Source organism: Stegodyphus dumicola, chromosome 2 (assembly GCF_044657685.1).
Source record: "Stegodyphus dumicola isolate Sdum_Otavi_A_Nest chromosome 2, ASM4465768v1".
NCBI lineage: Eukaryota > Metazoa > Arthropoda > Arachnida > Araneae > Eresidae > Stegodyphus > Stegodyphus dumicola.
Window position 1 is genome coordinate 89,209,247 of NC_140769.1, and position 15,957 is coordinate 89,225,203.

General features: G+C 31.2%; 1 protein-coding gene across 3 annotated transcripts in view; it reads left to right on the forward strand.

Annotated features, from left to right (window-relative positions):
* LOC118192313 (chitin synthase chs-2-like) overlaps positions 1-15,957 on the forward strand; it is a 112,836-nt gene that overhangs the window by 57,318 nt on the left and 39,561 nt on the right. For all 3 annotated transcript variants that reach the window (XM_085810864.1, XM_035363253.2, XM_035363254.2), the window contains exons 5-8: positions 3,598-4,553; positions 6,585-6,660; positions 10,953-11,062; positions 13,242-13,321. In XM_085810864.1, coding sequence (XP_085666990.1) covers positions 3,598-4,553; positions 6,585-6,660; positions 10,953-11,062; positions 13,242-13,321 — 1,222 coding nt within the window. The remainder of the gene's footprint in view (positions 1-3,597; positions 4,554-6,584; positions 6,661-10,952; positions 11,063-13,241; positions 13,322-15,957) is intronic.

Genomic DNA, 15,957 nt, shown 5'->3' on the forward strand with positions numbered 1-15,957 from the left:
TTCCTTTCCTATATCGTATGAACTGTGCCTGAAAGGTTTTAGGACTAAATTGTTTGAATAGATCCAATTGCGCGATTACAGATAGCACTAATTATTCATATTTTTTGACTAATTTTTTTTTTAAATATTATCCGCTTGCGAAAAAAAAATGAAATTTACCTTTCTTATTTCATTTATGCCTTTTCATTTTATGCATACCTTTCTTATTCATTTTATGCATTTAGTGTTATAAATTCAAAGATTGTACAAAGAGAGGCAATAAAGCTTAATCCTCACAATCCAATTCCCATCAAGTAGTTTGTTGAAAATATGGGTATAATTGTTCTTAATCATCCCCCGCCCTTGTTAACGCGGATTTGGCTCTGGGAAGTGAATCCAGAAGGCCTGTGAATGTGGCAAGATATGTACAGCATTTACAAGGAATGTATGCACAGGACTAAATAAAGATTAAAGCTGTTTCCTTAAAATGTTGATTTTTTTATGAATTCACTCTTAAATCTTGTGCGCACTATATAAGTAGAGGAATTCCTATTAATTTTTACCACAGTTTAACACTTTTCTTTCAACGAACAACGAGGTGTCAAGAAGCATTAATTTGTAACATTTCCTTCTCGGACATTCTTTCTGATATCTCTAAAGATATATGTCCCTCTTTCAGCTTAAAAAATATTAAGAAGGTAACGACAAAATCCTATTTAAATTCTGAAATAAGGAATATAATTAGCTACGTTATAGTAGCGAGAGAAACAACGGTTATATTGCAAGCATTTGGAAACAGCTCTTTAATTTGCTCATGAGCAATGGAGCCAAATGTCGTATCTACTTAGCTGATAACATCATTATACTCATTTTGCCATGTCTTAGCATCAGCAATATGCATTTCAATTGTACAACACCACACTTTTAATCTTGGTGTTTGGTATGTAGAAAGATACCTTTAAGGTATTTATAATCACAGATCGACTTCATTTAAAAGTACTCTGGTAAAAATCATTAAAAAAAGCTAGTTTCTAGATTTAACTAGTGCTTAACTAAGGGGATGATAGAAGAAAAAGAATTCTGAATTTAAAACATTTATGTCATTCCTTTTCAGTTAGATGATAAAAGATACTGTATATAATGTAGATAATTCGGCTTCCATTTGTCGGATCTAAAATCTTCTCTAAAGCACTCAGAAATGGACGTTAGCTTTATAATATCAAAAATGGTTTTTAAGTTTTCTCAGCTACATAAAGTTAGATATTTTAATTGCATTACAAAATGCAAGATATTTAAAGCAATTTCTCCAAAGAAGCCATTCCTATAAGCACGCATTTGAGGTGTAACATACATGACTCAGCCCTTAAACTGAGATCTATCGCTGAAACTAAATTAATCCTGTATTCAGATGGTTTAGGGTTTTTGGACTAAATCTCTGAAGAAGTTTTCTAACTGTTCCAAAGAAATTTGCTAAATAATTCACTGAACGCATTTTGGCACAAAATTTGAGCGCACTTCGCTATACATCCTATATTATAAATAAAGAAAAACCCTTTTCTACAATAGGTCACTACTCGTATTTTGCCTGATAGTTATATTAAATTAAATGTCATAGTCATAGTCATACTGACGTCATAGTCATAGCCAAAATTAGATGTCATAGTCATATTGAGGCACTACTTGTAGTACTTCAATATGACTATGACATTTGATTGTAAACTAATGTGATTATTATCTCTCGAGAAGATTGTAAAATAAGTCCTCAAATAGAATGAATATCTTGATTGCTTCATTTTCGAAAAGTCGTTATTTTTTTATGCTGCATTTTATCTTCTCCGCTATGCCCCTTCAGGTATAACAACGAACTTTTATCTGCTATTTAAAATTCAGTTAGTGCTGTTTCCATGTAAGTACTACAGAGCATTTTTTTATTCATTCTTTCGAGAAAATATATGTCAACAAATCATCATTCGTTAAAATAAAATGGTCTTGCTCAATTAATGTAAATAAAATTGTCTGAGAAACTCTCTATGGTTCATAAATGAAGCATTAATGATAAATCTGCGATTTCTCTGAATTTTGCAATTTATCGCAATGAAATAATAAAAACTTTCGATAATATTGCAGGACTACAATATAGTTGTTCAAGAAAATGAAATTGCTAATAAAACAGAAGAAAAGACAGCAACGTAAACTTAGTAATAAATAATTAACATTATGTATCAAATTAAGCTATACACTATGCTAGTTCTCTTTAATATATATACTATCTTTAACCGTAATACATAATTTATTCAAAGACCATTGAAATAAAAGATATCGAATTTTATCTTCCCAGCCAAATGCTGCTGAATTTCTTTGAAGAATATCTGTGAAGATACTTTCAAAGAAAAAAATGCTGATACTGAATCACACGAAGGAAAACTGATAAAAATATAAGCAGAATATTTGATTACTATCTGGCTGTATAGAGAAGAATTAAATATTGCTGAAAATAATTGCTCGTTCCTTTAATATTCTTTTTACGTGTGACCGTTTGTCGTATGTAATTAAGATCGAAAAACTATAACTAATTCTATGCTACATAGTGATGGATTTTTATTCATTTATTAGACAATTGTATGATTATTTCTACTTATTAACTGTTTCAAATCTAGCTTTTACCTCTAAACTGTTACTGAAAAGCTAAGATGCGAGTTTATCACTGAGAGCTTAACTAAACGAATAAACGATGAAAGCATACAAACACAAATAGATAATTTTTAATTTGAGTCGATTCTACTTCACCATTCGTGAGGGGCAAATTAAAATACTACTAAAGCAAAATTTCGAATCATCTGGACTTGACAATGAAATAGTCTTAGTTAAGAATTTATGTATTTATAAATCTGAGTACTTTTCTAAGCAAGACTGCAACTTATGGGTAGGCAACTAAAAGCCAGCTCAAATCCTAACTTACCAACCAAGCAAATGTCTTCATAGGCGTTTCGCTAACAGGATATTGTGGAGAGCACACAGTCAAACATTGACCAACTATACTCATATTCTTATCTTAACTTTATACTAGAGTACATGCCACTCAAATCTGCATTATTATCTGGAATAATCGAGTTTGTGACGAAATGGAGTATACAAAATAGATGTAAATAATCTTAAACTGGGCCGTGAAACTCAATTGTAATACCCTAAATAGTTTTAAAAATCTAATTCTGCTTTAAAGGCAATACTGTTAACGTATGTAAAATATTGTTTATAATTTTTTTTTGAACCTGTAAAAGCAAGCAAATAGTTCTTAAGCCGTTTATAAATTCATTAATGCAGACGGATACAATGAAATGTTTACTAGAATTCAGATTTTCTTAGATCTTAAACAGCAGTAACCGATTACACAAAATTTAGATTTTGTAGATTTGTATTTAGTTCTTGCTTTTTAATTTTCAGATCTGACACAATCAAAATATATAATAAAGTAAACGTTTATGCTTTCTTCATATATTATACAATTTTTTTGTTTCTCATTTTTATATGTATAGTCATGTAGTTCAAATCTTACTCAAATTTTATCTTTGCCATCAATCCAACTAATTTAATTAAAGTTTGGCATAACTTGACTTTCAGGTTTTCATCTCAGAATCATTACATGTGATTGGTCTAACTGTAATGACTTTCGTCGTCTTACCTCAACTGCATGTGCTGCAAGCTCTGTGTTTAACAAGTGGAGTTTGCGTGATACCTGGCCTGTTGAATTTGCTTTCCAACTGGAGCTCAGAATGGGATACAAAATCAGGTTTAAGAAAAATCTTGGACTTAGCTGCTTTCATTGGCCAAGTAAGTGTTTTTATGTGGGCTGCCATGAACTCAAACAAGACAGAACTGTGGCTAGCATCAGCATGTTTAGTACTAATTTCCTGCGCATGGTGGGAAAATTTCATCAATGAGAATACTTCGAATTGCCTATGCAAGGTTAAAGAAGACATCGAAAAAAGTAGATATTTCATTTATATATTTATTTCCCTATGGAAGATCATTTTCACATTTTCATTAGCTCTCATTTGTCTATTCTTCTTGAATGAAAACGTGGAAAACTTCGTTGGGAAATTTTTGGATAGTTTTAGAGCACATAATGTGTCAGTACATTGGACACCAGTCACGGATTATACTATTCCTGATCGAGTTACTCCTCCACCGCAAGTGCTAGTTCCCTCATTAAAATCTGATCCTCGTTTTCCAGTAATAATAGCCACCATCCATGTCTTGACATCATATTTATGCTATTCTTGTGGGAAGTTCGTTTGCAAAATTCGTATTCAAGAATTCAGTTACGCCTTTCCTCTCTGCTTGACTGTTCCACTCACATTTAGCTTATTAAGCACAGCTTGTGTTGCCAAGAGTAATTCTTCATGTGCTTATTCCAAAATCACGCCCTACTTATTTTGGAGTTGTCCGAAAGAATCACTGACCCATTACTTCACTGAAGAGGCTGGTTATCTTTGGATATTTTGGTTGCTATCCCAAGTTTGGATCACGGTTCATATTTGGACACCAAGATGCGAAAGAATGGCCCCTACAAATGAGTAAGTTTACGATTTAAATTGATATTCCAAATTAAAAGCTTCATAGTACTTAATTTTATTTGTAGAATATTTTAAAAGTGCATTTATCATGTATTTTCTCTCTTCTTTCCCCCATGCCTTCGTGGTGTAACTGGAAGGACGCTTGATGTGTATTTAAGAGATTTAGATTCAAACGCTGATGAAGGCTCTGCACAATTTTTTACGTTTCCTGCATCCATATAATATAATGACTCTGTATATTAATAACAGTTGTATTACTTTAAATATAGACAAGTAAAGATGTATATAATTAAAATATCAATTTCTAAAACACAGAAATCACTAAAATTTATTTCTAGTTTATTTTATCTGCATGTCGTCAAACGTCACTTTTCGTAACACTTCTACGAAATGGTTTCATAGTTTGAGGATAAACTACTCATTGAAACATACATCTTTTCCGCAAAAGTGTTTCATTCAATATTTTTTTTTACTCTTCATGAGTTTTATTTCTTTCTTAATATTAGTTCAATACATTATTTCAATTTAAAAAGTATTAAATGTAAAACTATTCTTTGAGATAAATCTTCTTGATGTAATAATGCTTAAGTGCCATCTGCTCGATATGGAGGTTAGGAGCCGGCTGTCTTAGTGCTGGGGCTTCAATTCAAATTTCGGTTGAGGCATAGATATATGTCTATTCCTTCTTCCTGTGGGCATAAATTATTTTGTCTCTATGATGCACTCTGGGTAATATTCTAAATTTCAGATGATTGACGAATTCTGCCATGTTCTACAAATGCTTGAGATGCCAAATGTCCAACCAATAATGGATTAAAAAAATCTAAAGAAGAAATAAAAATCTAAAGAAATATTTTTATTAATATAATGTAATGGAGATAAGTTTTACACAATTATTTTAATAGCGGCTACCCTCAATTTTTAACGAATAAACTATATGGAGTTTCGCCTCAATATTTGTGAAGCTAACAAAATTATAGAGGAAGATAAGTGTCATATATTTAAAGCCTCTGTATACCATCTATGTACTTAAATTTTTGTTCTCAAATTAAGCTTAGAAGCAATGCTTTCATTGTCAGACAGTTCGGGTTCATCGTATTCAGCCCCGCTTAATGCGGTTTTGGATGGTTGAAGCTTGTCCAGTTGGATGTGTTATATATACCGATACCGGTATGTAATATAATGTGGCCTATAAGCATTTAAAATTGTGCTTTTGAATGCTCTACTAATGGAAAAATTTGTAAGATAGATTTTCTTTCTATTTCAAATCTTAACTCTTTGTTTATGGATCTAAAATTCAAAATTGCAAAATTTTTTAGCCTGATCTATTAACTTTTCTCTCTCGCTCTTTTTTTAACATTTCTTCTTACCACATTACCTAAATCTTTACGTTGACGTATTTTTTTTATGGTCAACTGCCTCTTTGATGTGTCTCACACATGGGTGAGAAATATTCAGACTCTTAGCTTTGGATATGTCCGAAAATCTTTCTTCATTTAAAAATAAGTCATCTGAAGGCAATTATTCTTTTAAAAAATGCTGTTTCACTCACGGACATTTAAAAACTACTTTCAGCGTTTGTCGCTTAAAATTATCAATAATAAATTTGAAAAAAAAAGTGAAAATATTTATACCAATAAGTCGTTCAAATGAATTTGTAAATTTAAAAAAATTAATCACAAACAATCAATGCACATTAAGGAATTGAAAAATTCTATTAGCTGCAAAAATTTTACAAATGGTTTATTTAAACTAATTGAAATGCTAGTGCCAAAGAATAGAAAAAAAAAGTTTATTGAAACTGAGTTTATTACTTTATTTTACCGTCATTTAGTGACATGAGTAACGTTTGCCCTTCCTAAAATTCCGAATGTTTTATAATAATTAAGAAAGTATTTTATTTATAGAATTTCAGAATAATTTTTTATGCATATATGAAAATTCAATAACACTATAAGTTCTATCTAGATTCTTCCTCAAGATATTTCAAATAGCTATATAACGTAATAAGTATCCATTTTTATCTTTCAGATTATTTGTAAATCTCATGTATTGTACAGCTGTTATTGATCAAAGTTTAGCACTAAACAGAAGGAAATACGAAAAGGTAAGTTTCAGTTTAAGGATTCATGTTGCACATGTTTCAAGAGCGCAAAATTTTTATAATTATCTTTATTAATTCTTATTCTATTAAAACAGAATTAAAATATTTATTTAAAATTCATAAAAAGTATATTAATAAAAAGCATATTTGGGTCCAAGAAAAGCCTGATCGATGGCTTATAGTTTTAAGTTGAATTTCAACTTTCCTCACGCAAGCTCTCCTTTTATACTTTTTCTGATTTTTTTTAATTTTTTTTTTTTTATTTTTATTGATTTTATCCAGTAAATATGCTGGAATTTCTTAAAGATTGAAACGATACTCTTCTGTTACCGGGATCGTATTTAGAAATGTATGTATGTATATATGTGCGTATATGTGTGTGTACGCACACATATAAATACTGTTAAGAATTTTGTAATTAGTTAGATATTTTTAGTAGAATTATAATTAAAATTGTTTTATTTCTCCGTGCAATGCAGCACGAGACATATTTTAAGAGAGAGCTACTCCGGAAAAATTAAAAATACTGGAGCACGTGCATTTAACATTGAATTAATTGATATCTCGGTAATTTATATTTAAATTGAATAAATGTAATTGACTACTATGTTGGCTGTAATCGTAATTCCGCACTCTTTTTCTTTCCAGAAATCTCGAAAAACAGAATTTACTATAAAGATTTCGCGCGTCCTGTTAAAAAGCTATAAAAGCCAGAGAGAGAACACCTCAGCTCAGTTGCTTAGTAACAGTTTTGCGAGTTGTTTAGTTAGCTGCCGTTGTTTCGAGTTTAGCGTGAAATCGGATTAGCTTCCTCTTTGCATTGCGTTGTATTTTAACATTTTTAGTAATTTAGAGTATAACTACTGAGTATATTGCGTGATGTGGTGTACTTGTACGACTATATCTGAGGAAAATTCCAGCGTTTTGTTATATTTCTTTTGATAAGAATAAATTTTATTAACATTTTATCGGACTTGTGCATTCAATTTCTTACGAACCCGTACGTCGGCAACAATACATGCGTGCATATATGCATGCATACATTAACACATACGTACGGATCTGAATCCGGTCATTTTTTGCCATTGAAATTCTGCTACCTGTTATGTAACATTTAGAAATTATTTTCTATGATATTGCATTAAATTTTGCTTCTGCTTAGGAGTAATCTTCTTATTTAATCTTTACGCAGTTATTTACTACTAACTGTTTAATAGTATTTTTAGATATTTATTTTATTGCTTTTCCAAAATTTTAAGGTTCTATTTCATTTTGCATTTTTGATCTTAATTCCTTAATTAATTTGGTTGCTGTTTTTACCGCAAAATAGAATGGAATACTCGCATGTGTTACTCTTAATTCGTATCATATGCTATATATAATGTATGCATATAATTTAAAAAAATTTCGATGTAAATGACGTAGTTCCTGATGTAGATGGTGCAAAAAGACTTGCCTGCAGTTATAGCCGTTCATCACTTTTTATTTTTGGCCAAACTTTCGTGAAACAAGTATAAACAGGTAAGCTGACCGAAGATACGAGCCTATTCTTGAACAATTAAATATATTCGTACTTTTTATATTTTTATAACACCTTTCAAGTAAGAACAATTATCGACGGATTCTATTTTCGCTTGCTCTCTAACTAAAAGTATAATCCATGGCTTATCTTTCTTACTACAAATGCGTCATAAAAATGCGAAAATGCGAATGTAATTCTTCATGAATAGGCTCACTGATGTCTTGCACCGGCTGGAACTGCGTAGGTCTCTTTCAAGAATGTTTTGTAAAGAATACAGAGGCTGTTCGCACATTTTTTAGACGATTTTGGTAAACGGTAATAAAAACTCGTTTGCTGCAAAAGAAGTATTGCAATTGTACTATGTTTTAAAAGTCAAAATTATTGTCTGTGGCCTTGAAAGTTTTGTTTTTATTCAAAATGGCGAATTTAACAAAGCAGTGGTTCGAAGGCTACATTTAGGAAAAAACGTCAAATTGGAGCCTCAAGTGGGACAAAAATTCCAAACAAGTATCCAAGGAAAAAACGGACATCTTCGACTATTGCAAAGGTACGTTGTTTAATGTTAAACGAAAATGCCCCTAGTCAAAGGACAGTTGCAAAATCATTAAAATGCTCGGTATCCATTGTAAACAAAATGATAAACGTTGATTTAAATATTAAGAAAGCGATAAAACGCAATGTGCATCGTCTTCCAAAGCATATCGCTCAACGCAGGACACGCTGCAGAATTCTATATGAGAAACACTTATCCAAAGAAAAATGGAAAACAATTGTCACAATAGATGAAGCATGGGTGCATTTAAATGATTGTAACAAAAAAAGAGCCATTTATTATCATAAAAGGGGAGAAAAAAATTTAAGTACATGGTTCAAAGAATCGAAAGAAAGTTTTTCTAAGGGATTCATGATTGTTGCTGATTTTTCTTATAATGGCAAGTTAAAAATAAAGAGTGCAAAAAATGTCAAGATTAACTCCAAATACTATCAGGAACATATTTTATTGCCAATTTTTCTGAATGAAATACCATCGCTTTACCCACAGTGCCATCAATCTGTGAGAATCCATCAGGACAAAGCTAGCAGTCACACATCAAAATCCACTGTAAATTTCCTAAAAGAAATGGAACAAAAAACTGGTATCAAGGCCATACCCTTCACTGATATCCCTTCTAAATCTCCCAATGTGTCACCTATGGATTTTTGTGCTTTCGAACTTTTAAAAACTGCATTATCCAAACGTCCAAATTGTCTCAAAATCCTAACTGGAAAGCTGTTCGGTAGGAATGGGATAGAATACGTCTTCTGCCACTTCAAAAGGTATTATTATCCTGGAAATTGCGGTGTCGAAAGATAGTTCAGAATAAGGTATGTCAAATACAACATTTAAAACACAAGAATTTTATGTAATTTAGTTTTGTGAATACAATATACAACGTCTAAAAAATGTGTGAACAGCCTCTGTATAAAGAAAAGAAACGTTATTATAAAATAAAATTTTATATAAAAATCATAAAATAAATAATAACTAAAAAGAGAAAAATGTTTTGTCACATAATTTAATGGAAAAAAAGGGATTAAGTTATTCTCTTAATGAAATCCATGTCCAATTTTTTATCATAAGTGATAAAAGCCTGAACTCCCTTCATGAATTTATTACCATAATTGCTTATATGTTGGACTGTGCAACTCTATTAATAGATTTCATTATTTTGGTGTCTGCTCAATCGGTGCTTGCTACAGAAAAATTTGCTTCAATGAAGGAGCTTATGAAAATATTAATTTCTGAGCATTTCCTTTTATTAAAAATTGAATTTAAATCGGACCATAAAACAGTTCTGTTCTTTTTATCACCACATAACACAATATTGTCCGTTTTGCATATGGTGAACATACTCTAAAACAGCTCATATTAGACTAAATTTCACGAAATGCATAACTGCGATTTCTCAATCCTACCTCTGGGGAAAAAAGGAAATTAAATATAAATACTGATTAACAATTTATATAAAGTGTCATATCCTTTGGAAGCCGTTGTTGTTAAATTATCGTAACAAACTTCTGTATAAAGTAAGGTCAGTTTATAATATGTGAAGGCGCTACAAGCTACTAGTATGATTTATTTGGCTAAGATTCAGAAATACGAGCTGAATTATAAATACGGGTTATTTCAAGTTAGGAGTGATATTCTTTTTAACGGATTTTGAAGCTGACACAAAACTTATCAAAATTTAATAGGAATTCTGTAGACCGCTGTGTAAAGCGACAAGTTTATGAAAGCTAATTTTCAATGATAACATGGATTTTTGAAAAGGATCCTGAAATGCTAGAAAGTGTCAAAGCATGAATGTATTATTAGTTAATGTAAGTTAGCAGTTATAATAGCATTAATAATACTAAAATAAAATTTGACAATCTTGCTTAAACCGCAAAAAAGATATTAAAGGCAGATATGGCCGGAAAGCTCCCAACTAATAAATTTTGCTGTAAAAAAATTATTTATTTATTTTTTATTTTATTTGCTTATCTGAAATAAATAAAAAGCATAACAATTTAAAAGAATAAGAAAAAAATCCTATTACACAAGCCAAGTGAAAACGATTTAAAACTTTTAACACATTCTGAAAAAATATTAATAATAATAATAATAATAATAAATAAACTTAGGTAATTTTGAAAACTTAGTAGTAGATTGAATCAGTGCCATTTAGTTTAATAATTGTGGGTTTAGTTGATAATTGTTAAATAATTGGGGGTTTAATCTTCTTTCTTTCAGACTGAGCAGAAACAGGAAGCACCCAGAGCTGTGACTCGAATCTTTGCATGCGCAACTATGTGGCACGAAACACCAGAGGAAATGGAATTGCTTTTGAAATCAATTATGAGGTAAAAGAAATTTATAAATAAAAATGTTTTGTACAAAGTATGTAATATATGACGCTAGGAATATCTTTTATTAAGTATAATGAAGCATTTTGATTCATATCACTTAGATATATTATTAAAAAAAGAAAGTAGGAAATACTGTTTTAAGAAATATCTTTATTGCTTTTAAATCAATTTATAGAGCAGTTACAGATTAGAGAAAGTGTGTGTCTTTGAGATGATAACTTTATATTTTTAATATTTAAATTTTCATTTTACGGTATATAGAGATCTATGAGTTCATATAATGAAATGTCATTCCAATTACAAATAGAACATCTGCATAAGAGTTTTTAAATAGATACTACTGGGTGGATAATGGTTATTTTTTTTCCTTTGTAACCAACAACGCTAGGAATTGCTTCTTAAATGATATCTTAGGATAATTGTGAAGTATGCAAGCATGTTTTGCTCTCTATACTTATAATCGGACTGTCCTCAACTCCATCGACTCAGTTTAAACTTTAAGCACACGCAGCGTAGAAGCAGACACTGGGCTAATACGCGTAGCTTCAAGGAGGATCTGAATTAGTTCGGAACAAACGTCTGCAGAAGGATTCTTATGAACATCCTGGTGCTTTGACTAGTTTAACGGGCCACAAACCTAGCAATAATTCTCCACTACACTTCGTTTGGGGACAGTTCTATACCTCCCGTTCTACTGGGCCGATTGACGAAATTCAACTTGCGTTTTTCATGTCTCGAAAGCGCGACTTAGGATGTGTATTAGATTTATACATAGCATTTTTCAAATATAGGTATTTTGACACAAAATTGGACTTTTCCTGAAATAATATACCAATGTTTTTCCATATTTCAGTTCTACGACTCAAACTACGCAAAACTACCAAGTTTTATAAAAATTGCACATGTAGATTTTACAAAATTAGCCCTCAAAATTTTAGCTCCTCAATGTTAATTGAGTTTGGTATATATTGATTAATCTCTCTTTTTTATTAAACTTATTTTATTGTTCCTTTCACATTTCGAAATTCAGGTTCATTCCAAATAAATTGCACCCAATTTTTATTATTTGTTTTTAAAATTTGTAATTTTAAATAATTTTTAAAAAATTTTCCAAAAAAATTGAATTATAATGTATAAAATTTATACATTATAATAGTATTATCTTAAAGTAGATGTATTTCTAAGCACACCTGCAAAAAATTACAGTTTTTAATTCAAAATTTAAGAAGCTATTCGTGAATTTATACATTGGCGCGTTTTGAAATTTGGCATATTTGTTGAAAGCAATAAAACATCAAATATGGTTTAGACACTTTTCTAAAATTATTTGAAAGTAGGAACGATGTGTTTTTTCTTCACACAATGTACAATGTAAAACGGTAGGAAAGAGGCGCCTTTTTTCCTACTCCGGCATAATGGAAGGGGAAGGGAAAGGAAAATTAGTTGCCATATATTAAGAAGTTTGTCAAGTGAATTATTCTTGGAGCAAACTAAAAAAATTGTGCCAATATAAATTTTTGAATTTCTCCATAAATTTCGCACCAAATTTTACAAATGTAATATCTAGGCATAATTTGAGTCGTAGAATCGAAATATGGAAAAAAATTGGTATGTTATTTCAGAAAAAGTCCAATTTTGAGTCAAAATACCCATGTTATAACAATGCTATATATAAATCTAATATATGTCCCAAATCACACTTTCGAGACATGAAAAACGCAATTTGAATTTTGTCAATCGGCCCAGTAGAACGGGAGATATAGAACTGTCCTTTTTTTCGCAGTGTACCTTTTTAGGTGAGTAATGTCGATTTTCCTGATACTCGCTTGATTTACAGAAACTAATGCAGAATTAAAACTAGGTCTAATATCAAGCAAAAGGAAAATAACAATAATAATAATATGACAAAAAGTTAAATAAATTTTCCTCATCTCACAAGCAAATCGTAGCAAAAATGAAACCAGAATATCATCCAAATAGAATTAAGCAGAAAGTGCGTTCCAATTAATTTAATTTTTTTCGTTATCTCAGATTAATTTTAATATGGTTGTTGAGTTTAGAAAATGGGCTTTATGTAATAAATATATAAAATTCAAGCTAATCAAACGATAATAAACGCTTTTAATTAATTCTACTTTAATTTAAATAAAATCATTCCATTGAATTTTTATAGGTTAGATGCTCACCAGTGTTGTCAGAAAACAATTCAGGAAGGATTATCGATAAAAAATCCTGATTATTATGAATTAGAAGGTATGTTTTATTTATACTTACTGTATCGCTCTACAGTGCTTAACAAATCACAGCAACCTCTAAGTCTGCTAAGTTCGCTTTTAGAAATGTTAATTAAAAAATAAGGAGTGTTTTAAAACAGAAAAGACAATATTATTGAAGCAATTTTCTTATAAGCCTAATTTGTTATTGTTACATTAGTAGTATAAAATACATAAGATATGTACGAAGTGAAAAACTCGTAATAATTTTAGTGATAGTAAACGAAAAGTTTTGCAACTTCTTTAGTAACTATTCCTATCATGGTGATCAAAATGACTAATACAAACAAGGAGTTTCAAGCATCCAAAGTGTCTTTTACTCTTTAATATGAACAAATTTCATTTCCTATAACTAAACTTACATGAAAGAAATTCATGGCATGATTCGAGCATGTTAAGATACATAGTACTTCAAAGCTGTAGGATCTCACCTTTTCGAGAAGCATACACTAAGTGTAGACTCTGAAAGACCTAGCGAATTATCACTGTCTTGTTAATCAAAGGTAAACGTGAGAAGACTGTAAAAGACGTTTATATTAAGAACTCAAAGAGGTTAACAGAAGGCACTTCTTGTGCTTACCAAATTAACTAGTATTTATAGCTTAACTCGAAAACAAGGAATTTCAATTTATAGAGTCTTACTCTATTTTTGGGAGCATAAAATGTTGGTTCTACATAGAAGAAAGTAGCGAATACTTGTTATGTCTTTGAAGAATAAATACTGTAGAAGAAGGTTTTAAATAACCTTTTTATTTGAACTCAAATTTAACAAGATGCACGCACTCGGTGCTGACCATTACCACCACTTGTGGCTAACTTAAATTTAATAGAAAATAGAAGTGTAACAATAATCACTGATAAATTTGAATAGCTAACGACTCGCTCCTTAGCTTAACCGCTAAATCGGTTGCACACAGCGCTTAGAATATCAGTGCAAACTCATGGGTGTCTATAAAGTCTCAATCACATTATGTTTCGGCTACGCGGGACTTGACGTCGATAGGGACAATTCTCAGAACCCGCACAATTCCAGGAAACCCATGTAGCTAGGTTACCATTTTCACATACTACAAAGACTTGAACGCCGAACACTAATCGATTATCGCTCAGATTGGGATCACGTGCGGCTTCAGAAGCAGAACTTTCGTCTGATTGGGTTGTCTCTACCTTGGACTGAGCTCCAGCCGAGACATTTTCGGTGAAGTTTGAAAAAAATCCCGCGTAGCCGCAACATTGTTTCCGTAGCTAGGCGGGACTTCGCTTCAGGCGGGATTCTTTTTTCTACGAATCCTCCCGTTTAAACCAGTGCTACCAGAATCTCGTTTCTCAGAAAAGTTCCGTCTAGCAGGGACTGTAGTCATGTGTGATAACCTCTTAACACCGACTAGACAGCTAAATTAAAACACGCAGCATAAACTCGGAACTAACTCCGATACTCTCTTCTCGAACTCTTGAAACGCAGCTTAAATACTGCTTCTGAAACATGTTTAGATTAGCATACTACATCATTTAAAATTTACATTCAGGCAGAAAACTGAAAAAGGGAAAGGAAAGTAAAACTAAAAAAAATCTGAACGGTTTCAGATTTTAAATTACGTCCAAAGGAGCGTTTTGTTTTTTGTTTTTTTTTTTTCCAACATTTTGTCTGTTAACATTTTGTCTGTTACCTTTATTTATTAAATATCACTTTCCATATTACTTAAACCATAAAATTCAGTTCAAGAGCAATATCGCAAAATAGTTTTCAATTGAGTATATCTTTAGAATTTCAGATACAAAGTCTAGTGCGCTGGAGATAAAAGTGTTTTTTCTGTACAACATTGACATTGCTCGCTTTGAAATCCTTGAGTTTCTTAATAAAAAATTAGTTTTGTGATGTAGCCGTTCCTCAATAGACACTAATGCCGGCTAGCTTTAAAAGGATTTATTAACAGAGCACACAGGAACGGTTACAAACAAAAGAAATATACATAAAAATGAAACATATACCAAATGGAACATCAAACAGTTGAATAACAGAGACATAGTAAACTAACATCATGGCGGCTGGAGTTCGACTGACGTTTTTTCATATCGCCACGAGATGGCGTTTAAATAAAATAGTTCGGTTACAGTTCATGAGTTCATGGCGTGAATAAAATAGTTCAATTACACTTAAATAGGTCTGTTACAGTTTAAGGTTTTACAAAATATGAAATTGATCATAAAACAAATTCCAAATTTCAAATTTGGGCTTCCACATGCCCATATTCGCAGCAGGATTACGTCATTCAAAATTCGATGGCTCTATGTACCGTTTTTTATCCCAATGCGAGAAATATACATACATTTATGCAGATTTTTCATTATTTAATTTCTTCAAATATAATCCAGGACTCTAACATTTGGTGGCAACAGTTTGAAAAGTGAAACGGACATTTTATAGTGAACCAACGCAAAATCGCAAAACGAAAACAATAGTCTTTCAGGGACAAACCCCTTTGGACTAATAATTGGTTTGAAAAAAATAAAGGTCTTCACAAATTTAACTAAATTAAATATAAATTTATCCCAAAGGCTACACAGAAAAGGTTAACGTGCAAGTTGACTCAACCCTAACCAGCGTGACAAGCACTA